At 38.7% G+C, this 24,892-nt stretch overlaps 1 protein-coding gene across 2 annotated transcripts in view; it reads right to left on the reverse strand.

The window, feature by feature from the left end:
* The window catches only part of ANO4 (anoctamin 4), a 342,675-nt gene that overhangs the window by 139,683 nt on the left and 178,100 nt on the right, over positions 1-24,892 (reverse strand). For both annotated transcript variants that reach the window (XM_077772254.1, XM_077772253.1), the window contains 3 exons: positions 16,089-16,189; positions 12,656-12,700; positions 3,799-3,930 (listed from right to left, as the gene is read on the reverse strand). In XM_077772254.1, the coding sequence (XP_077628380.1) occupies positions 3,799-3,930; positions 12,656-12,700; positions 16,089-16,189 (278 nt within the window). The remainder of the gene's footprint in view (positions 1-3,798; positions 3,931-12,655; positions 12,701-16,088; positions 16,190-24,892) is intronic.

Raw genomic sequence — 24,892 nt, forward strand, 5'->3', positions numbered from 1 at the left:
TGCATTGTGGCTGAAGTGCTCAAGAGGGGAATGGAAGCAGGAGCTAGTGAGCCAACCTAGGAGTCTGGGTTTTATCATGAGTGCAAAGTATTTTTAGGGTATCTTTCCCACATTGACCATTATTTATTAAACTCTTAATTTTTTCTCCCTTTTTCCACTACATTCATGCGTGCACATGCATACACACACAAACACACACACAAATATCTATTATTCTCTCTTATTCCTAAACAAACACAATATTAAATATTCTGCAAAACCAAGAAGCCACATGGGTTTTTGGAGTACATTTGGAAAACCAGAAAATCATATTATAACACCTATAGCTCATTTGCCAGGTACTTCTGGTTATTTTAAACCCATTAAGGTCACCTTAGGAAAGTATCTTTGGGGATTTTTTTTCTGATTATACCAATCATTTCATTTTCTTAAAGTTTATTTATTTTAAGAGAGGGAGAGAGAATAAGAGAATGAGAATGCACAAGTTGGGGGAGGAACAGAGAGAGAGAGAGAGAGAGAGAGGGAGAGAGAATTCCAAGCAGATTCAAGGTCTGCACTGTCAGCACAGAGCCCGATGCAGGGCTCGAACCCACAAACCGTGAGATCATGACTTGACCTAAAGTCAGACACTTAACCGAATGAGCCACCTGAGTGCCTATATACCAGTCACTTTTAACTTGATAGCCAGTGCTCAAGTCTTACTTTTACACATTCATTAAAGGGACATTGTCTATGTGGCATGACAATTCTCAAAAAGAAAGAAATCCCTTAGTGCCCTTGATGTTCATAGACCCTTGTTTAATCCTTCATCTTCCAACTGCATAATGGAACTGCTTAAACTACCCTATTGGCCCAAGTGAGGCCTGGCTCATATGTTTCCTTCATTCCAGCAGTCCCTCTGCTTTTTCTTTCTTGCTTCTCCTATCTTGAAAGCTCATCATCCACTGATCACTCTCTTTTTTCAAACAATGACACCAGTTTTCTCACACCCTATGTCCATTCACAGAAAACTACCTGTAGTTCTTCAAAACCCCATTCTGTTTCATGTCTGTTTACTTTTGTACATACATTATTTCCTCTTGAGATATGCTTCCACCCTCCACTCCTCACTTACCTACCTGGATGTGTTATCCTTCAAGACACATCTTAAGCATTATTTTGTGTGTTCGAAACTTATTTCTTAGAACCTCCATCCTAATTTGGAGTATGGAGCACTCTTTCTTTTTTTTTTCCTTAAATAGTTTATTATCAAATTGGTTTACATATAACACCCAGTGCTCATCCCAACAAGTGCCCTTCTCCATGCCCATCATCCCCCTTCGCCCTTCCCCCACACCCATCAGCCCTCAGTTTGTTCTCAGCATTCAAGAGTCTCTCACGGTTTGCCTCCCTCCCTCTCCCCAACTATTTTTCCCCTTCTTCTCCCACATCATCCTCCATTAACTTCCTTCTAATCCACCTGTATGTGCAAACAAATGGTATTTGTCCTTCTCTGCCTGACTTATTTCGCTCAGCATAACACCCTCAAGTTCCATCCATGTTGCTACAAATGGCCAGATTTCATTCTTTCTCATTGTCATGTAGTATTACATTGTATAAATATACCATGGAGCACTCCTTCTTTTAAGGCACAACCATAATACTGTTTACAACTATGAAAGATGGTCTTCTATCTTTACTAGGCAGGAGTAAAGACTGTATTATTTATCTTTATATCCTCTGTACCTGGGCAGTGCCTGGCAAGAAGTAGACATCAAATCAGTGACAGCTAAATGAAACAACAACTAAATGATGCCCAAACATATAAAAAAAAGGCCTCTCAAATTTGTGATAGAGATGGCTAAATACCTCTCTGATCCCACAGGCTATTGTCCCTCATTTATCATATACTTTAAAATACTTTTAAAGATATGATTCTTGGTTCTATTCCCTAGAGATCCTGATGGGTGCCCAGGTACTTCTGACTTTGAGAACCCTGCTAAAAATTTGTTCTAAAGCAAGAAAGAACATCAGGAAATGTAACCAGCATGAAGATGCATACTGGAGGAAACCTTCCTTTTCTATTTAACTATATCCCTTTAAAAGTAAAGCACAATTCCAGGCACATACCCTGTATTTCATTGATTGTTCCACTCATCTAGCCACGTACTTATCCGTTCACCCACCTATCCATCCAAAAATCATGAGATGCTCCTGCACTGTGCTGGATACTCTGGTAGGCAGGTGAGAAACAAAGGGAAAACTCTGCATATAAACCAGACTCTACTCCAGAAGAATTTAAAACATACAACCTTTGTCTAAGAAACTTCAAGATGAACAGAAAAGGGATAGAAAAGGCTTAAATTAAGAGCAGGAACATATCAGCTTTCATCTGTCTTTTGCTCTTTAAAAACACCCATATGTCTTAATCTTTGAGTTAATGTGAAATCCTTTTCATTTCCTATTTCCTGTGGAGCATTTAACTAGGAATCTGAGGCCAGGTTGTGAGTTTTATATCTTCTTCAATGACTCTTTTAAATGTTCACATAATGTGCCTGGGTTGGCATCAATTTGACTTGTGGGGATCCAGAGTTTGGCTATTTATTTTCTATCCAGAGGCTTAGAAAGTTGCTTCTTTTGTATTATGCATTACATATTTTGATGCAGAACACCTACTCTTTTTCTGTTCTCCTTACCCTCTTGAAGTCCAAAGACATTAACTGATTTTCTTTGCTGAAACATGCCCCTGATTGTACATTCTCTGCAACTTGACAACTGCCATTTGGTTTATTTTTTTCTCAAAGTTAGCAACCTATATTTTTTTTTTGAGAGAGAGAGAATCCCAAGAGGCTCTGAAAGTACCTGACACAGGGCTCAATCCCACAAACTATGGGATCATGACCTGAGCCAACATCAAGAGTTGGACACTCAACTGATTGAGCTACCCAGGTACCTGCAACCTATTTTTTTTTTAAATATGTCATCCTTCCCCTCCCCTTGGGTAAGTCATTTTTACTGAGGCTGTCTCTGTGGCTAGAGCCAGGAGAGCCAGGAATTCCTAAAGTCTGGCTGAGAACAAGGCTATGCCCAACTTATCTATTTGCCTTCTGAGAGGCTGTTTCTGCCTAGTTGCTTATAGTCTTTGGCGTGTTTTCTCTCCTACCACTGACCCTGCCACCCTGATTTCTTGCCATCTCAGATGTTTCACAGTCAACTCCCTATCACTTTTGCAATTCCTCAAAGGCTTAATTACTTAGCCAACATTTTCTCCCCACATAGAAAAAGTGACAAATTACTGTTTGGAGATTGTCTGACAAATGAGCCAGCAAATGGGCTGCTAAGGCATATGGCTTTTCCTGGGGCAACTTGGTGGGTTGCTGCAGAAAAGGGAACTGAGAAGTGACTGGAGATTGATTAAAACAAACAAACCACCCCTCTTCAACAGGGCGAGGATAGACAAATTTCCCTGTCTGCTGTTTAGATGTTGAAGAGCCTTCAAGGGCTCTGAGCAATGGGGACTGGCAAAGCCATAAAACAGAAGGAGTCTGGGTCTCTGAATCACCAAGGAGAAGGTTGTTCACCCAAACACATATGAATAATGCGTGTTCTGTTGTATCAAGCTGCTGAGATATGGAGCTTGTTTGTTAGAACAGTTAGCTTACCCTAATACAAAAGGATATGAACACTCACAGGACTTTCAGGGAAGAAGGGCACTAAGCTGTTCCTTCCTCATGCCAAGGACTCAAAGGCGTGCAGGAGAAGGCTCTACCACAGCTGCATGTCCTTAGTAAGACAAAGGCTTTCACGCGAAACACTCACTGGTGGATCCTTTGCTGGCTGAAAGGGGCAGTGTAGCAGTCATTCTCCTCCAGGTCTGGCAGTGTCTCCTTGTCCAGCCTCATGGGCTTCTTAGGTAACCATCTCCGAAACCTGCTTATTTGTTTATCGATCCTGTACATGAAAGGCAAGACCAATACAGCATGTCAGCAATGTCCCAAAACACAGGATGGAAGTCTCCACAGAGCTGTAAGTATGACACCACACAACCCAGGCACTCTCACTGCACTCATGATACCCCCAGTTTATAGACAGAAGAAAGCCTCAACTCCAGCGTTGTTGTTTTTTTTTTTAATATCTCACCAAGGGGCCTCAGTGTCATTGTCTATGAAATAGTAGCCGAGAGTTAAACGTCTACCCACATGCCAATAAATGACCAAGACTGAAGGCTCTGGGAAGGAAGCGGATAGCCCCTTAAGCAAAGCAGCAGAGACCTTAGCTTCTTATATTCTGTAGGTTCTAGAAACTTATTTTGTATTTGGAACGTTTTCTTGGTTAAGGAAGTGGTCAAGATGTAGTTAATTTTGGCAGGGAAGCTGACAGCACATCCCAATGGATTGACTGTGTACAGAGAGCATGATGTCAAGATTTGCTTCCTGCCTCTCACACCACTTCTGAGCTGCCTCTCATCAGACAGCAGGCTGTTCAGTTTTCATTTCTGTCCTTCAGATTGACTCCATGGCTCTCAAGATACTGGGACATGACAACACACGTGCCATTCTGGTCAGGGTGCACAATGATACCAAGTGAGAGAAAACAACAGTGTCATTAAGTGTGGTCTACAAGCCATAGATTTCCCTTGGCCCCCTCCCCATTCCCTCTGACTTCTGGCTTCCAAGTGATCAAAGTGTCAATCATCCACAGAAAACCACTAGAAGGAGCAAAATCCGCAGCACACTTTAAAACAACTTTGCTACCTGGCATATCTATACCACTGAATAAAGTATTTTCCAAAAGCACTTATCAAGTAGCATCTCCATGAGGTAGAATGAACAGGTACCATACTCATCTTACACATCAAAAAGAGATGGTGGGTAAGTATCCAGCTCAAATTACCCAGCCCGTGAGGAAAGCCAGGAACAGAATGCAGGTTTTGGACTCTTGATTTTAGGGATCATCCCACCAAAGTAATTGATACTAGAAATCCTCACTTGAGGGCTATGGAAGGATAGACTGCTCTACAGAAGAAAGTAACTAAATGCCTTCTCAGTCTAGATATGAAAAGCACATGGAATTGGGGCAGGATTTTTTTTCCAGTTATAAAACTATTTACATGGCAATTTATCCTTTTTAATAAAACTCCCAGGTGAAGGAATGACTTTTTATGTAGTCAGTCTGCTCCAAGATGAAAAATAATGGTTAATTCTTTTGCCACTTCTTTTATTCTCAGCAGGGTTCCAGCCTCACCACTAGTGAGTGCCCTGTGCCCAGTAGTAGCTGGCCTTTCTTCAGAACCCTTCAAAGTTCAAAACAGAAAGGATCTCACAGCTTCTCTAGGCCCTTCCTCTCAAAGACAACTCATATCTACCATCCATACGTACATACAGAAATAAAGATTCTACTGAAGGTCATGTATCCAGAAAAGAACAGTACAGTGGAAGGGTTCAAGGCCCTAAGGAGGGGAAAGTTCCCATCTCCTCTATCCTTCCTCCTCCTCGTCCTCTCCTCCCTCACCATCTCTTTAAGGATACTTGAAGCATAGTGACATGATGCTCATCAGAGAGGCAGTATGACACAGTAATTGAGAACATGGGGTTGAAATGCCTAGATTCAAATCCTGGCTCTGTAAATATTAGCAGTGTGACCTTGGCCACTGCTAATTATTTAACTTTGCTGTGCCTTAATTTCCTTATCTATCAAGTATAATGATACTCCATTCATAGAGTTACGGTGATTAACTAATCAATATGTACATAAGGTCTCCAGAAGAGTGTCTGGTGTAAACTAAGTACTGGCTCTTATTACAATCTTTTTACCCCACAAAATATGAATTTGAACAACCAGCTTGCCTCTTAAGATTTCTTTATTTTCAATTGAAAGTTGATTGTGCTTCACCAGTATCTACAGCTTGTCCAAGTTCAATGATTTAGTCCTTAAATGGACTCATAAATTATACTTCCTAGGCTAAACTGGTGGCCTTCCCCATAACTCTTGGCTTTATTTCATCTGATTGCCTTTAAACTCATTTGAGAAAGAGGACATTGGCCCAGAGGATTTTCATAATAGAGCTTTTACCTCCCACACATCTCTAGTCTGCAGCACTAATCGGATTACACTTTGCAAAGTTCACATTCTTACAGAATCTGTGCTCTGCGTGCAACAACTATGAATTAAATCCAGCTGGGTACAGTGCTCAGCATGGATAAAAACAAATAAAGCTGTGAAAAATCAGGCATAAACACTCTATGGGAATGAAATGGCAGCTTTCGGCAACAGCTTGTAGCACAATTTAAATGAAATGTAGAAATGGTGGAGACAGAGTAGAACAGGGTAATGAAAATGATTCATTGAAAAATGAGGAAGGGCCAGAAGAGGCAGAAGGAAGAGAAGGGAAGCTCCCAAAAGAAGCTACGATGTGTAATTGGGGTGCCTAAATCCTGGCTCTGTTACTTATCATCTGTGTGACTTCCACAAATCACTCACCTTTTTAAGGGTTTTAAAATGGAATAATCATCACGATTACCATCTTACAACCTTGCAGAGCTGTTAGGAAGCTTACAAAAGATGGTGTCATGAAATGGTTTGGAAAGGCTGCCAGGCAAATACAGTGTTATTAATAACTTCTTGAGGACCATGGAGGCTAATATAAAAGTGATCAAAAGCAGAGGAACTGTGCTTTAAAAACATTAGGATGGAAGAAAGATATTCAAAAGATATCTTAAAAACAAAACACTTGAAACACTGACTGGGGCAGGGACATATGAATCCGTCCTTACTGGGGTAGCCTGAGCAGAAGCAGGAGAACAAAGCATGGACTGGATAGCTTCCATCACACACACTGGTCCATGTTATATACTTGGAAATGATAGAAACAAATCAAATGTGGTCAGAGGTTTGTGCTCTTCTGGTTGGCAGAATGGCTCCTGAAAGATGTATATAGCCTAATCACTGGAAACTGTGAATATGTTATGTGACATGGCAAAAGGAACTTTGTAGATTTAATCAGGATTAAGAAATCTTTAGGAAGGAGAGCATCCTGGTTTACTCAGGTGGACCCAACCTAGTCATATGAACCATTTAAAAGGAGAACTTTCTCCAGCTAGGGATAGCAAAGATGAGTCAGAAGATAGGGAGTGGTCAGAGAGATTCAAAGCATGAGGCCTCAACAGGCCATTGCTATCTTTGAGGATGAAGAGGGCCAGGAGCCAGGGAGTGCAGGAAGCCTCTACATAGTCAAATCAATAGAAACAATGAATTGATCATCCACTTGGGCATTTCTGGTCTAAATTTGTCAAGTTAATATCTAAACCAAAAGATGGGTATTTTACAGAAAGTCGATATTACAGGAAGTTCAAGTTCCCTCCTTCCCTTGCCCAGATTCTGGTTCATGGCAGGTCAGGTCCTGAGTAGCTGGAAAGAGCTGGCAGCACAACACAAGCAAGTGGGGAGAGACTGCCATCTCTGATGTGCTGTGCCTTCCCAAGTTGTGCCTTGGAAATGTGCTTTGTGAAGGTTCTGCTTAAACCTCTTTGGCCCTTGGTTCTCTCAGATGTAAAGGGGAGACTATCCTATCTACCTTAGGAGTGGTGATAATTACAGAAAAGGCCACAGGCCAATGGACTTCACTCCCCACATACTAACCTATCAGTAGGTCTTCATAAATTACTTACTGCGTGCAGTGCCCCCACCTGGATGCTGTGGGTATACCCCAAAGAAGACAAAGGCCTTTCCCTTGAGCCACTAACAACCCAGGAGGGAGCCTGTACTAATGACAACTTAATTAGGCTAAATTAAATGAAATAGGCTACTTCAGAGACACTTGCTTTTCCCCAGACCAGAATATTATAATAGCATCACACATCAAACAGATTACATTTTCGGGAATGACATATCTAGAGGGAAACTACAGATAATTTTTTTTTTTTTTTAAATAATGGAGGTACCACACAGAGCCCTACGGTGCAATAAATGAAGCCCTTCTGGACTGGTAACAGACAACAGGAGCCTTGGATTTCTTTTTCCTCTTCTGAGAGCCAAGTCTCCTGTATTTATAGCCTCTCCTTGGATTGGAGTTAGAATTCTTTTAGGTCACAAGGCTACTAACTGGGGCACAACCTAAATATCTTATAGAAGAGTCTAAAGCCTATGGAAAATTTACATATATTAATTTTTAAAAACAAGGATGGAAAATACAAGTCATTTTGTATTTGCCTGTATTCAACTGATAAGATTACAACCGCACTGAATGTATAATGTAGTAGGGGCAGCACTCTGTCAAAGGATTGCAAAGGATAATATCAGGCAGGTGTGTGTGTGTGGGGTGGGTAGTGGATGGAAAAGGAATGAGTAGTAATGAGACTTCAGCAACAAGCCACGTACAATAATCAAATTTGTTCCTTTGTGATCACATTTTCTACAGACTATATTTGCATTATTTGGTGAAGACAAAAAAACAGGCAGAAGATAGATGATAAATTTCCTTTCTTTATTGGATAGGCAATTTATAAAGCCCTGTAAGTCTGGCCAGAGAGTCAAAGGAGCATTTAACAGGCCAAGTACATGATGAAAATAGCATTTACCTCAAGAATATATGTCTGAACTACATGAGTGTGCTTTATAGAAGTCAGGTGACTTTTAAAAATAAAGATATTTGTGAAAAGATGCTTTATTTCTCTGCCTGCTCAGAAACTTTATAATATTTCTGTTACCATTAAAGGAGGTAAGTGTATTTCAGGGATTCTTTCATGATGTAATGAAATTAAATACCATTTATGTGTACAAAACTAAAAGCTAAATTAAATATCCATATCTACTATGACATGAGAATTTTAGAATATTATAGTCAGTGTTTTATTAAACATTATCCTGTACAATCACGATAGCAAGATGTTAGACACACCCTTCAAGCTGGCATATCAGAGACTCTCTCCATAAGAGTTAAAATAGATACCAACATTTCTAACAAACTGCATTTAAAATGTTTTTAGTGCTTATTTATTTTTGAGAGAGACAGAGTGCGAGCAGTGGAGGGGCAAAGAGAGAGGGAAACACAGAATCCAGAAAAGGCTCCAAACTTTGAGCTGTCAGCAGAGAGCCCAGTGCGAGGCTTGAACCCATGAACTGTGAGATCATGACCTGAGCTGAAGTCAGATGCTTGACCAACTGAGCCACCCAAGCACCCCTAACAAACTGCATTTTAAAAATTACACCAGATACTGGGCTTCACTAAGGTATACCACTATAGGGATGTGGTAAGCAAAGAAGCTGATCTTAAGAGGCATTCTGAATCAGTGTGTCATAGTACCAGTTAGGGTTCCCTTTCTTTTGTCTGAGTCTTCCAGGAACTTCCAATGCCCAAATTCTACCTTTATTATGATTTATGCACTTGAAGTAACATTGACTTTTTCAGGCTAAAGATTGCTATTTAGTAAGTTGTTCTTTCAGTTCATGAAACAAGGATTTCCCAAACCCTTACTCACTCAAAACCTCTCCCCTATATGAATGGAGAATTTGTGATTGGTCACCTGTCACAATCGCTTCTGCTTCCTTCCTCTTGGCTACTGTTCTTAAGCCAATCCCCTCTCTTTTCTTCTATCTCAAAATTTATCAAGGTAGTAGTGAATCCTCACTGCCCCTGATTTATCAGGGGCTTGTCCATTTTCCACCAGCTGTAATTTCGTTTCCATTACCCTCCTCTATGGGGTCATGATTCTCAAAATATACTCCTAGAACAGCCACATTAACATCACTTGGGATCTTGATAGAAGTTCAAATTATTGCACCTCACCTCAGAAACTCTGTAGATGGGCCAAATAATCTGAATACTAAAAAACCTTGAAGATAATCTTGATGTCCACTTAAGTTTGAGAACCACTTCTTATGGAAAATGCTATCATGGAATTATCACTCACTTCTAAATTTTTTTAATGTTTATTTATTTTTGAGAGACAGACACAGAATGTGAGCAGGGGAGGTGCAGAGAGAGAAGAAGACACAGAATCTGAAGTGGGCTCAAGGCTCCGAGCTGTCAGTACAGTGCCTGATGTGGGGCTTGATCTAATGAACTGTGAGATCATGACCTGAGCCAAAGTTGGATGCTTAACTGACTGATCCACCCAGGCACCCCTAACTTCTAAATATTCAAAATTGATTCTCATGTCTCAGCCTTCATCATAAGTTGAAAAACACCCATTCTAATGGGAACTCATTCCTGGTACCTTTGACACTCTCCTCTCTTGGGTCTCCTCTTTCTTAAATTGTTCTTTTTCATCCTTTTTCCCTCTCTTCCTGCCTCCTTAACACAGATTTTCTAAGGAATTGCCACTGGAACTATTTTTGTACTTTGCCTCCTTCCCTGGGAGATTCCATTCACTCCCTTGGCTTAAGCCATGACTTCTATACTTCTGACTCCAAAATTAGATTCTCTAGCTTTACCTCTAGCTTCAACTGCTTTGCCATCATTTTCAGAGGTCTTCAAGACATCTGTGTGTCAAAGACCTACTGTGAGTTATACTACAGAATTATTAAACAAAAATCAACATCTTTCTCACCTGTACCTCTTTTAGATTTTCATTCTTCTTTTACCTCCAACATTTTCCCAATCCTTTAGGTATGGAAACCTCTTTCTCTCCCTCAATTTCCAAATACTTGCTAAGTACTTTTGTTTATAATTTCACAACTTTTTCTCATACACTTTGGCTTTCTGCTCTGTAGATTATTTTTTTGTTTGTTTATCCGGGGAGCAGAACTATAATATGAATGGTTTTTTTTCAAGTAAAAACTAAAGAGATAAAGATAGAGAGAGAGATTATGACTTATTTTAAGGAAGAACTTTTTAATAGTCAGGTGCCCACAGCTGTATTCAGAAATTCTCTAGCTCCACAGATGTCCAAACATGGGCTGGTTGACTGTATAGCAGAAGTTCAAATATCTGTTGAGTGGTTGGACTTGATGACATTTGATATCTAATCCAACCTTGAGATATATGGTTCCTTTTATCATCTTTTTCTTTTAAGCCCTCATTGCCCACCCTTCCCCCGCAGTGTGAGTAAATGTTTTAGTTCCAAGTTTGTCTGTGATACTTCTGGCAGACCTGGTTTTCCTATGCATTTTTGTATGACGTCCTTTTCCCTTGCCCAAATCCTCCCACATGTGTAAAGAAATTCATTTGCCCATTCACTGCACCTACTATGTGCTAGGTACTGGAAATATAGAATTGGACAAGCCATCCTTGCCTTCACATACCATCCAGGTGGAGAGATGGACACCTACATCATAGATTACAGCACAGGCCCAGCAGTCTTGTGTTTTAATAAACTCTCCAGGTTTGCTGGTTAAAGTTTGAGAACTAGTGATATAGGCTAATATGCTACCATTAGAGTTTTAAGAAGGTCATTACAGGACAAGGAACTAATCTAAATCATGGTAAATCTGGGGCCCCTAGGTGCCTCAGTTGGTTAGGTGTCTGACTTCAGTTCAGGCCATGATCTCACAGTTTGTGAGTTTAAGCCCTGCATCGGGTTCTGTGCTGGCAGCTCACAGCCTGGAGCCTGCTTCAGATTCTGTGTCTCCCTCTCTCTGCCCCTACCCCACTCATGCTATGTCTCTCTTTATCTCTCAAAAATGAATAAACATTTAAAATTTTTTAAATCATGGTGAATCCAAAAGCTATCACTACTGCTAAGGAAAGTAGAACTGCTAGTAAAGATACTGTGCAGGGACATTTTTTGGAAACCACATCTTTGTTTCTGGATGTCAATTCTTATATCATGCTTTGTTGAGTGCACATGCATTTGAGTAAACCCACTAAAATATATCAATTACTCTTATAATTATTCTGGATAGCACATAAACAGAGTAAACTTGAATCTTAACTCTCATAGAACTGAACAATAGGATTTTCAGAGAAATACAATGGTCTCCAAGTTTAACAATTAGCTCAGCTCAGGGTGAATGGTCACATAAGACTAATTAAAATTTTGAAAGTAGATTTCTAGTGATCAGAACAGTATTGAAATAAAGGACTCCATCGACCCTCCCCCTCCCTTTCTCCATGGCTTCTCAAAAAAACAATGAGAAACAAACTTTGGAAGGGTACATAGTACACTGAAGGCAATCTTTAGCTGCTAGAATTTTGGGTGGGTGGAGGGAGGTTAAAGAAAAAAGGAAAGTAGAAAGGGCTTCTGAGTAAGGTAATACATCTGCATATTTCATTAACAAAGTGTTATTAACATAGGAGGGCCCCACCAATGCGAGGCTGAACAGCTATCAGCTTTTTGAGAGGCTGATTGTCTGCATTTCAAGATTACAAGTCACTTATAGTGGAGGGTGGGATTTTTGTGGAAAAATAATAACAGTCAGATCAAAGATGCACTCAACAGCTGGGATTTTTGGTAACTGATCTAATAGAATGGGCTAAAAACAACAACTATCTCCAACACATCTGCAGACAAATTCTGTCCTTCTAAGTGTAGAGAAGTTACAGGAAAGATTCTGAGAAGAGCATTTCTATCTTTGCTCTTATCTTTTAGGCTAACCTGAAATAGCTATTTTTGGAATGTGCATGGCAGCCAGTTTTGCCATGTGACAAAGGCCCATCTTTTCCAGCCTGTATTCCTTGTCATTGTTGGAACAAACAGGCCAACAGATCAAACACATCATGACAGAGCATGCTACTAACCTGCTCATGAACTTGTACCGGCGGGGCAGGTAATAGATTTTTCTCCTGGAAGAACAGCAAAAATGAAGCCAGTCGAGAAGAAAACCCATCGTCAGTTACAGTTTGAACTAGCAAGGAAGGAAAGGAGATTGAAGATAGAAGCCTGTAAGAGGTGAAGAAGAAAAAACTAAAAAGAGATTAACAGTGAGAAATGTAGTAGGAACATAGGGCATGCATTTTTGAGTCATGAAATCTTATGAAATATTTTCCATTGGCATTTCTTCCTCTCATTATCATAATTTTTTATGGTTGCTCTTTGCCTACAAAGCCTGTACAGAGTGATGATTTGGAACAATTAGTATTCATATGAATTTAGCCAAGGTCAGCTTTTTCTTTTTTTTTCTTAGGAATGAAGAAACGAATTGGCAGCCTGCTGGCAACATGCACAATTTAATGGGCATACTATTATATTAACTAATACTTATATAGCTTTTGAAGTTTACAGAAGACTTCTCCCATTTGATACAGGCAGGGTAATATAAAAAAGTACGTATTTTACAACCTGTATGGGAAGAATACTAACTGGCATCAAATAACCACACTAGGGAATACTGTCTAACCACTGGCCCTGACTGAAGGTGAATTAAAGAGATAAAACAAGGGATCTTGGAAAAAAAAATCTTTAAAAAGTCAGACTTAGTAAGGGTGTGTCATATTTCTATATATCCGTAATTCTTTTAAAGCATTCCAGATTAAAATTCTGGGTGTAATCTGAATGGAGAGCATATGGATTAGATGATTTATAAAAATGCAATCAGCCTTTTCATACTTTGGGCTTCAACCAATGGAGTAGTAATGAAACTGATGTGGTTTATATATATTCTAAACTGTAACTAAGCAATCTCACTATGGAAAATGAGAAGTTTATATACAACTTTGCCTATCTATGAAAACTTATAAACATAGTCATGTTTTTAGTAGGCAAAACTACTGGAATAGACACAGTAAGATCAGTGGCTGCTAGGGGTTTGTACTGGGGTAGAAGGGATGAACAGATGGAGTAAAAAGGATTTTTAGGGGAGTAAAGCTATTCTGTGTGATACCATAATGGTGGATACATGTCACTATGGATTTTTCAAAACCCATGGAACTATACAACCCAAAGAATGAACCCTAAAGTAAACTATGCACTTCAGATAATAGTAATTTATCAGTACTGGTCCATTAATTATAACAAATATATCACACTAATGCAAAATGTTAACAATAAGCAAACTGAAAGTGGAGTAAGAAGGGATAATATGAGAACAGTGTACTACTAGCTCAGTTTTCTGTAAACCTAAAAGTGCCTTAAAATTAGTCTATTAATTAAAAGAGAGAGAGAGAGAGCACATCCATGGATGGATAAGTACTTAAGAAGCAAATTTTGTTCACAAATTCCCTTAAGAAAATTATCCAACTTTGTTTTAAACATTGTAGGAATAAAAACCCAAGGAAACTAACCCAGGATTCAGAAGTGCAGTTTACAGAAAATAATAAATACACACACAATTCTTTGAGGCATTTACACTTAGTCAAACTGATGTTTGTACACTTTGTTGAAGTGATATGGCAGGAAAATTCCTCCTTTGGAAATACATAGATCTTCTTAGGCTAGAGTTATTTGCCTGAAACACTGGACAAAATAATAGCATAAATTTCAAATGCCTGAGGTTCTCTAGTGAAGCTATGCTTCGGTAAAATCACATCAATATTAGTGAGGCTAGTTAGTGTCTATATATTAACAGTATTTTGTCCTAACACTGTCCTGCAGGAATGCCTATATTTAAAAAGAAGATTATTATTCATAGTTATTATAATTTTTCATTTATTCCCTATATCACATTCTCTTAATGTGGCATAAGGAAAGTATTAATGCTGCTTCCAGGACGCACTTTTCTGCTATATAATGAGCATGTAGAAATGTTAGCTACGATTCAGTCAGGTCTTTTATATAGGAAATGTTCCCAGGTACTAGGAACTTGCTGTGCATTAACACTGCTCAAGTTTCCACATCTGCTTGGGTTCTTTCCTTGTGAGCTGTGTTCTGATGGAAGGTTTTGTGAGATTACTGGGGAGGAACTATCAATTTCACTAAGTTTTACCACCTCATTTTGATCAGAACACAGACTTTTGACTGTTGGCTATAAGATGTTGGTCTGATATATGACTGTACCTAAGCCTAGATTTCTTTTCCTTTTGGTCTTTATATGTGATACAGTAGTAAACCATGTTAAATTGTTATACCACTGATAAATAACTGGCTTTAATTATAATGATAGTGTAACAAGTTTCAATGGAAACTAAACTGATAAATGACTCTCAGTGATTTTATATATTTTTTAAATCTTTGGGTTCTCAGGTTTCCTTTGTCACATTTTGAATACAAAAATAAGTCAAAAGTTTAGAACTATGTTTATCTCAATTCCTATGAGAATTTTACCTTGAGGTAAACAGATGCTAGAAACCCCAACCTCTATTTTGACTTGGTATTAGAACAAAAAGGTCAATAAACAAAGAAAATAAGATGCACCAGGAAGATACATTATAGATCTCTGAATGGAAATTGCCCTTCTCTAAATGTGTCCCTTGTGCCTCTCTATAATTTACCACAGCTCATTAAGAGGTATGTTTTAGAAGTGGCAACAGATTGCCTCGTTTCTGTCATCTGATTTGGTCTTATTGGCAAACTATGAACCAAAAGGTTTTAATTCTTTATTCCCTTTGGAACTGCCCTTGGTACTAAATCTTTCCAACTCCTTTAGGAGACTCCATTATTTACTTCCCACATATTTTGGCATTTATAATTTCAAGTTTGAAACTTTATCTGGCAAATGTAGATAACTTTTCCTTAATTTATATGGAAAATACAAATATTCACTATAAGATGAAGGTAAATCAATCCTTTAAATAAACAATCCACATAAAGTATTTTTATGCCGCTTAGAATAAATATGAATGCTTCTGCTTGCACAGTACTTATGATCTGACTTTTTAACACTTAAAAATAGTTTATTTAAAAAATAGATTATATTTTCATGAAATTTCTTGAAAAGGCAGATTTTAATGTCAGTAAGAACCTGCACCATTGATGCCTAGGGTCTGGCCATTCAAAGCAGCAGTACACAGGGCTTCAGAAAATGGCATTTTGAAAATGAAAATGTCACTTGAAAAGTACTTATTTCTCACAGGCAGTGACATATCTACCTGCTAAGGACTGAATTAGACAGGAATTTTCACAAAAAGCCATGAAGTCATCATAAGCCATATAGAGTTACTGTATTTCCGAAGCATTTTAAGGGTCTTTTCTAATAGTGTTTCAGTATGCATTTCAGTTTTATTTGTTTCAAGAGAAGAGCACTATTAGTTTTACAGGGAAGCAGCAGAGAGTAGGAAAAAATATATTTACACCTACCTGAAAGGCATTCTTACATTCATTTGTTCTGCATATCTTCCAAGCACTTCCCATGGGGCATGCAACTTCACAAAGATAATGTCACTATTTATTAGAGAGGACTGAAACAGAAAAAAGAAACTAAATTGAAAAGTATATCCAATTTCCTATGGTTTAAATTGAGTTGGAACTTAGAATAGGAGTTTAAGATTTGGGGCATTTTCAGTCAAAATTGGGTCCTTATGTGTGCATGTATTCATTCAAAAAATATACTAATATGTGTCAGGCAATGGACACCCAGCTGTGAACAAAAGAGACATGGATGCTATCTACATTCTACAAACATACAAAAAAAAAAAAAGGAGAAATAGGCAAAAACAAGTTAAAAGAAAACTTAAATTCAGATAGCGATGAATAGTCTGAAGATTACAAAATAATGGGAGAAATTATAGGGAGGGAGGCACATACTACTTTGGGCAAGGGGTCCAGAAGAGGCCCCTCTGCATAAGGGACATGCAAATTTGAGATACAAAGGAGCCAGCTGGGTAAGAACATGGGATAAGTGTTCCAGGTGCAAAGGCCCTAAGCTGAGAAATCACTTGGTATGCCCTGTATTTGAGGAGCAATAAGGAGAGCAGAGTGGCTGGAGTGTATTCATCAATAACATTAGTGTGAGAAGAGGTTGAAAAGGTGAGTGGGAACCAGCATGTGCAGTGCTTCACCAGCCACAACAAGACAATTGGACTTTATTCTAGGAACACTGGGGAGTCATTTTGATTTCAATTTTTAAAGATCACTGTGGCTAGTGCATGGAGAAAAAAAACCCTAAGGATGAGTTGCAGAGAAAGCAGAGGGAAGAAGAGATGCTCTCAATCACCCAGGGCGAATAAAAAAATGATGGTGGTGGAGATGGAGGGTCTTCAGTGATGTGAGTCTTGAATCTGGGTCACTATCAGGGAAGCCTTTTTCAAATGACTATGTTTTTTGGCCCAAAACTTTTGCCCCCTCTTGGGATTTTTTATCAATTCAGCACATAGACAGGAAAGTAAAACTAGGCTTTACATTTTAGAACCACCCAACAAGTTTTGGATCTATGTCTCTGGCCAAGGGATATATCCAATTAGGAAATTCCCTTTGGAAGTCATCTCCCAGGGCTGGGTTGTGGAAGGAGGTAGAAGGAAATAGTGAGCCTAACCAGTTTAAATTAGCAAAATGGTTTATTACTTATCCATATCTTTTTCACACAGGCTCATTCTGGACTGCATGCCATTTAGATTTTTATAGTGTAAGAATGTCAACAGATATATTAGGCTTTTGTGGCTAAACTCTCCTTATAACAGTATTTATAAACAATCCAATACTTTTACACAGATGACACAAATAGAAGCCCAACTTTATGGGATAAATATGTGCTACAGAGAATTATTTTTAAATTGCAGATGATGTGCAGTTGCAATTCATTGCTCATATTTTCATTAGGTCTTCTTGTTGGGTTTATAAATATTGTACTTAATTTATAAGAATTCCTCAAGATATTATGAAGACCAAACTGATATCAACTACAAAGTTCCCAAGAACTCTGATGGTGGTGAATTTCCCAACAGGAGGAAGGCCTGAGCCCAAGTCCACAATGATGGAGGGCACCCTTTGAAATTGGTCTGAAAAATCAAACTTTCTAGCAATTTAAGCTGAAATGAGGTTTTATATTCTAGCTTGGGATAAGGAGATCTCTGGCTGTTAAGCCCTCTAAGGACAAGAAATGTTTCTGTTATTCACAGTTGTATCCTCTGGGCCTAGCACAGTGCCTGATCCAGAGGGATCACACAGTCAATACTTATCTAATTCTGAATATGGTTAGTGAAATGGAACAGTTAGTCCTGGTCCAAGTGAAAGTTGCTTGTCCTGTGAGGCAAGAAGGATGAAGTGACTCTTGGAGAAACCATAGATGGTAACTGCAAATGAGGTACCCATCCAGGGAACAGACAAGCCAATATGCACTGAAGATGTAACAACCAGCAGCTGGATCTCTTTGCATGAACTGGTTTTCTATTTAGTAACCTATTATATCCAATCCTCTCTAGACTGGATGCTCACAGCTACATAGCCAGGGGGAGTATAAATGAGCTCATAGGTAGTCATGTCCATAGAGAACATGGAGAAACTGCACACACCCACAAAAAACTCAATCCTGCCCCATTCATGACTGTAGATGCAGATATGAGATGGTCTCAGCTTATCAGCTGAGCATTTTTATGCACTGGAAAAGTTTGCCATTTGTTTTCCTATAGTACAGTTTTCCAAGTTATGAAACAGAAGATAGGCTCTATTTTCTAATACATGGATCTTTTTGTTTATATTAAAGATATACTTCAGAGTCTGGGAAGGGATTATGGCTTTCACACTTGAAAATGCATAGGAGCACACGTACCCCAATGTTCATAGCAGCACTCTCAACAATAGCCAAAACATGGAAAGAGCCTAAGTGTCCATCAACAGATGAATGGATCAAGAAGATGTGGTTTATCTATACCATGGAATACTACCTGGCAATGAGAAACAATGAAATCTGGCCATGTGTAGCAACATGGATGGACCTTGAGGGTGTTATGCTTAGCGAAATAAGTCAGGCAGAGAAGGACAAATATCACATGTTTGCACGTATAGGAGGATTAGGAGGAACTTAACTGAGGACCATGGGGGAGAAGAAGGGGGGAAATGGTGGGGGAAAGGGAGAGAGGCAAACCATGAGAGACTCTTGAATGCTGAGAAACAAACTGAGGACTGATGGATGTGGGGAGGAGGGGGGAGATGGGCATGGAGGAGGGCACTTGTGGGGATGAGCACTGGGTGTTTGTTATATGGAAACCAACTTGACAATAAACTATTTGTAAAAAAAAAAAAAAAATAAATAAAAACTAAGGAATCCTTCAAAAAAAAAAAAGAAAATGTTAATTTTGAAAATGGGAATTCTTTAAATTCACTTAGCCTTCCTACAAGATTTTACACTTACCTCTTTCTTCTCTCATCTTTCCAAGGCAGAGTGAAATTGTACTAACTGATTCAGACTCAACCAAACTCTGATTTACAGCAGAAAATGATCTCAAGATACACTCTCTTTCTGAAATTATTGTAATTGCTAGGCATAAAGAAAATAAATACAGTGGAAGAAAAATAATTTTGTAGAACTCCATGAATATATGAAAATATTAAGGAGACTAAATTAAAATATTCTACTTAGGGCACATTTTGAATGCCACATTTCTGGGGCCCCTGGGTGGCTCAGTCAATTGAGTGGCTGACTTTGGCTGAGGTCATGATCTCATGGTTTGTGAGTTTGAGCCCTGCGTCAGGCTTGCTGCTGTCAGTGCACAGCCCCCTTTGGATCCTGTCCTCCTCTCTCTGCCACTCCCCTGCTCACACTTTCTCAAAAATAAAATAATCATTTATAAATAAATAAATAAACCAGTAAGTAAGTAAATAAATAAATGTCACATTTCTGTGTGTGGAAAAGCCAAGTTCATTATCTGAATACACATGGAATCAACTAAAAGTCTACTGTAGGACTCTACCATTTTCTGCATAAAAGCATAGCTATTTTGATTCATTCAGCAGGATAAAAATAGCCTCAGTTTTATTACTTAAATAATAATAATTACAAAACCATCACTTTATTATTGTTTTCTAAACATTAATAATTTTGAAAGCACTTTCACATTGTTACCTCATTTTATTCCTACACAAACTTTGCAATGGAGGCTTTCCTTCCATTTCTTAAACAGGAAAAAGATATAAGCCAAGTAACTCACTCACAGCCAAACTGAATGTTTTTCCCAGAGAGAGCTGACACTCATATCCTTCGACTCCCTTGTCAGTTTTACCTAATAAATTCTGAGGATTAAATAAATCTATGGCTTTGTACATGCATTGAAGAGGCATATTTTCTGAACTGTTTATACAAACTAATCTGCTTATTAGTTTATATAAACTATACAAACTAATCTGAAGAGAATTCCATATTTTAGAAAACAAAGCAACAAAAACAAAGCAAAATAAGCTACTAATAAATGAACTGAGATTTTATTTGAGACTATTAAAAGTTACTTTCATAATCTTGAGAAAAATGTCAGCTGAATTGCCTTGAATGATGATGAATGTTTAGTCATAGGTTGTATGTGTGTGTTGGGGGGGCACTTATTACTTACATTCAGTTTTTCAAGGAGGAACTGAACTTCAGCCCAGAAAAATAAATATGAAATAGATTACTGCTAATTATATGGTTTATATATCACTCTTTTCTCTACCGCTGAATGATTATGCTACTGTTTCTAAATAGATTTTTCCTCATTATTAAGTATTCCTTTCCACATAAATCCAAGAGTGCAAGTGACAAAGCGAAGAGAAATGAAAATGGTTTTTTGAAACAGTGTTGTTTCATTAATATACTGACCCTTAGGTTAGAACCATGGGGAGAAGAAAAATGGTCCTTTAAAGGAGTTGGGAAAATATCTCTAGAAGAAGAATGGCTGCAGAAATTAAGTAGAATGGAAACTACCTGAAATAGAAATAGGTAACATTCACAGAAAACACTTCTTCTTTCTTTCCTTCATTCATGTATGCATGAGATGCTGGAATGTAAGGATATGTACATCATGGTTCTTGCTTGGGTATGTCACAACTTAGTAAGAGAAGGTTAGATCAAGCAACAGTACAGAAAAGAAGAAATATCATGCCATTATCTAAATCAAGCAATCTCACATGTATATAAAATGAATATACACATTTTTAAACATATGGACTCTCATGAGTCCTGATACCACTGCTGAGAAGGGGATACTGAGGGAAAAACACGTTTGAATATGGGGGCATAGAGGCAGTGCATTAACTCAGTTTTGGAAATGTTAAGTTTCAGTTACCTATGAGAAGATGCCTTGTGGGTAGTTAAATTATTCTGGAACTCAGGGGAGCAGTCTGGGCTGGAGATACAAAGTAAATGTGACCAGGGCATAGATGACATTTAAATCTATAGGACTGGAAGAGGTCACTTTGAGAGACAGCATAGATGCAGAGCCACATGGGTAGCTGAACTTCAAAGATTAGTTAAGAATGCAGACTCTGAGGTCAGACTATACATATTCATATTCATATGTCTCTCTTACCAGCTCTGTGATCTTGGGCAAGCTATTTAACCTCCCTGTGCCTCAGTTTGTTCAATTGTAAAATGGGAAATGACACAATATCTAGCTACGGAATCACACTAAATGGCATAATAAAGATAAGAGGTATGTAAAAACATGTTAGTTGTCATGATCTCCAAGAAGGGCCATGCTATATACTGGTGGTGTTGGGAAGAACATCCAAGTTACAACCTGTGAATATGACCAAAAAGTAACCAATACCTGAGGAGAATTTTCTAGTCTTTGACAACAAGTCTGAAGAAACCCTGAGAATCAAGCCCTAATTCCTGTCTCCTGTCCCTCCATGGTACCCAGGGTCTCTTATATGTTCTATAAGGACATTCATTAATTAAGATTCAACAGATATTCACTGACTGCTACATATCAGATACTCTGCTAGGTGCTGAATATACAAGGAAGATAGAATTTATAAATATGGGCTTTAAAATTGTAAGAAGTAACCAAAAAGAAAAAAATATATAATGCCATAAGAGAGAAGAACTGGGGGTACCTGTCTTAGATTGTCTGGTTAACCTATGAAGATATGGCACTTAACCTGAAATCCAAAATATTAGAAAGTGTCAAGGGGGAGAAGTCAAATGAAGAACATTCCAGACAGAGGAATAGCAAGTAGGAAGACCCAGAGATTGTACTAGAAACTAAAAGGGTCAGGTGACTGGATGTTGTTAAGTGTGAGGTAGGCAGAGTTACCCGAGATGGAGTTGGAGAAAATGGCTATGGACAGATCATGTTAGGCCAAGCTCAGTGTGGTAAGGAGTTTAGATTTTGTTCTGTAAGGTCAGTGAGAAGTCACCAATGGGTTAAAGGCAGGTAGGGAGTAGGAATGCTTGTTTTAGAAAGTATACTCTGAATGGCCTATGGAAAATGTCCTAGAGGGAACCCAGGACTTGGAAGTTCAATAGGAAAGTTATTCTAGTAGGCCAGGTAAGACAAGATGATGGCTGAAACCAGAAGGTAGATGTAGTCAGGAAAGAATGGTACAGACTTGAGATCAATTTGGAGGCAGATTTGAAAGGATTTAGGATTGGTCAAATGAAGAGAGGGATAAAAAATCCAGTGTCCAGATTCACATGCATGTTGTTTCATCTGGAAAACTGGATGGATGACTGTACCACATAATGAGTTAGAGAAGAATCAGGGAAAAGACAGCTGTTTGCTTTGGGATATGCTTTATTTGAGAAATTTATACAAGTGTGATATTTATACAAGTGTGAAGTAGGCAAATGGGTATGTGAGTCTGCCTCAGGGCAGGGTGGGGCTAGTGAGGCTTATTAATTTGAAAATTACAGACACATCATTGATATTTAAAAGCAGAAAAGTTGATGAGGTCACCTAAGGAAGTAGCAAAGACTAGACACTAGGGCACATCAACATTTAGAAGATTTGGAAGAAGAGAAAGCTACAATCAAAGGAGACTAAGAAGGAGCCATCAGAGAGGTAGATGGGAAACAACAAACAAAAGGGACAAAACAGAAGCTGTGAGGAATGGAGGGTTCTGGAAGGATGAAGTGATGAGCTGTGTCAAGTAAGGGGCAGCTCAAGGAACCCTTCCCATAGCTACTCAGGGCTGCTGCTTGAAGTTCGTGTTATTTGTCCCATCTATGCTGCTGCAGCTGTCTCTTAGGGCTTGCGGACACTGCCAATGGCCCTGGCTCTGAGGCTGATGTAGAGCTGAGGTGGAACTGTTTCCATCAGGGTTCAGTGTGTTACCCAAAAGGGAGCTAGGAACTTCCATGAGGACTCAGAGCTGATTTCAAGGATGACACGTGGGTACCAAGCCATGTCTCTCCCAAGTGCCACTCTGCCACATGCAAACCAGCAGCAAAGAATGAAGCCCACACATGAGTCCCTTTGTCCACACTGAGGAGAGATAGGAGTCCACTCAGAGCACTTTCTCAAGGGGGCAGAAGTGGCTCAAGTTTCTTCTCTGCACCTGAATTTCCCTGTCTCTGGCTGTATGTTCTCCACACTTCTCCCAAAAATCTCAGGCAAACGCTCCTGGAAACATCCCAGAATTTCTGAGATGGACGTGCAAATCAACCTCCCCCCTACCTCCAGGCTTTCATCACAAATACATATACTAATTTCAAAGAAAAATTCATTGCAATTTGAGCTTCATTTTACATCTATGATACAGGTGTGAATGAGATCACAATCTTGTACACAGTCAACATGGATAATGTGTGTGTGTGTGTGTGTGTGTATACATAAAGACAATATAACAGAAATCACATTTGCCACAGAAACCTTGTTCTAGGAAATTTTTATGAATCTATTTTCATTTCAGATACATTTTCACTGACTGGGTTATACTAAAACAGGATGGTAGCAATTCTTAAAAAGTAGCAAAAGAAAGGAAAGCAATTTAAAAGATTTGGTTAATCATTTTTTAATCAAACATTTATTGCATGTGATGCCTAGCTTTGTGCTGGGAAAGGGTCATTTGTGTTATAATAAGGCAACTGTCTGATGTACCTTGGACTACACAAAAAAGAAGATAGTTATAATAACTACATATGTAATTTGAGAAGAATTATAAAACAAGAAATAAGTGCATGACATGTAGCCCTTCTGTATACATAAAAAATAAACACTTGTGTAATGATTAAAAGTCCTAGCTTTGGAATTTTCAAGCTTTGGAATTCAAGGTTGAAGGGCCAGATGTGCTACTTAGCAGCTGATGACCTTGAACAAAATATTTCATCTCTGTAAACCTCCATTCTCTCATCTGTGAAATGTGATTAACAGCACTTCAGATTTATTCTGAGGACTATGAGGTTTAATGCATGGAAAATATTTAGTTAGTTCCTTGTGCACTAAAAATGCTCTTTAAATGGTCACGAAGGTATGTGATTTATCAAGGTATATGGAAATCTTTTCAAAAGTTAAAGCTTTGATCAAAGAATAAAAAGGACTGCCTTCTTCAACCTGGTATGCAAATTTTGGCCATGAAAATATAGTGATGGAACATTAGGAATGAAGAGGTACTTGTTTGGAGGGACTAGGAAAAGCAGCTGCATGTGAGAACTGAACAAAGTTCCTCTCCATGGATATTACAGGGTGAATGTCTGGCTCAGGGAGGCTGCCTCTCTCACTTGCAAGCTCATTAGATTCTGGTTTCATCTAAGATTTAAAAAATTTAAAAAGTAATATTGGGGTGATGTTTATGCCAAATAGGAAGAGGGAACAGGTGGAATGGGAGAATGAAAATGGAGATCTGTTTGGAAATAGCTCTCATAGGTCTAGGTTTATCTGCAGCAGCCTTGGGGCCCTACAAGAGGATGTCAAAGTTATAAAGGCCTGTCTATCATCTCTAGGCCAACTGAGCTCAAAAGATGATGCCAAATCCATTTTTTTTTAATTGGAAGGAAATGGTCTTAAGAGAGTTGGAGCTTAGGAACAGAAGACTACTGAAGACCTAGGCATAGATACTTCTCAAAAGTATCTAGAAGTATCCTTGGTTTGTCTTGAAAGGTAACCAGTGGCCAGCAAACAACTGGGTGATGTTGTGCAGTAGGAAGAACACCTAGGCAGGTCCTTCCACAGCTCTCCGCTGTACGCTTGGGTAAGTCACTTCACTCCTCAGACTCTCAGTTCCTCACTGACCACACAGAGATAACATGCCCCTGA

This window comes from Crocuta crocuta, unplaced genomic scaffold (assembly GCF_008692635.1).
Source record: "Crocuta crocuta isolate KB4526 unplaced genomic scaffold, BGI_CrCroc_1.0 scaffold216, whole genome shotgun sequence".
Classification (NCBI taxonomy): domain Eukaryota; kingdom Metazoa; phylum Chordata; class Mammalia; order Carnivora; family Hyaenidae; genus Crocuta; species Crocuta crocuta.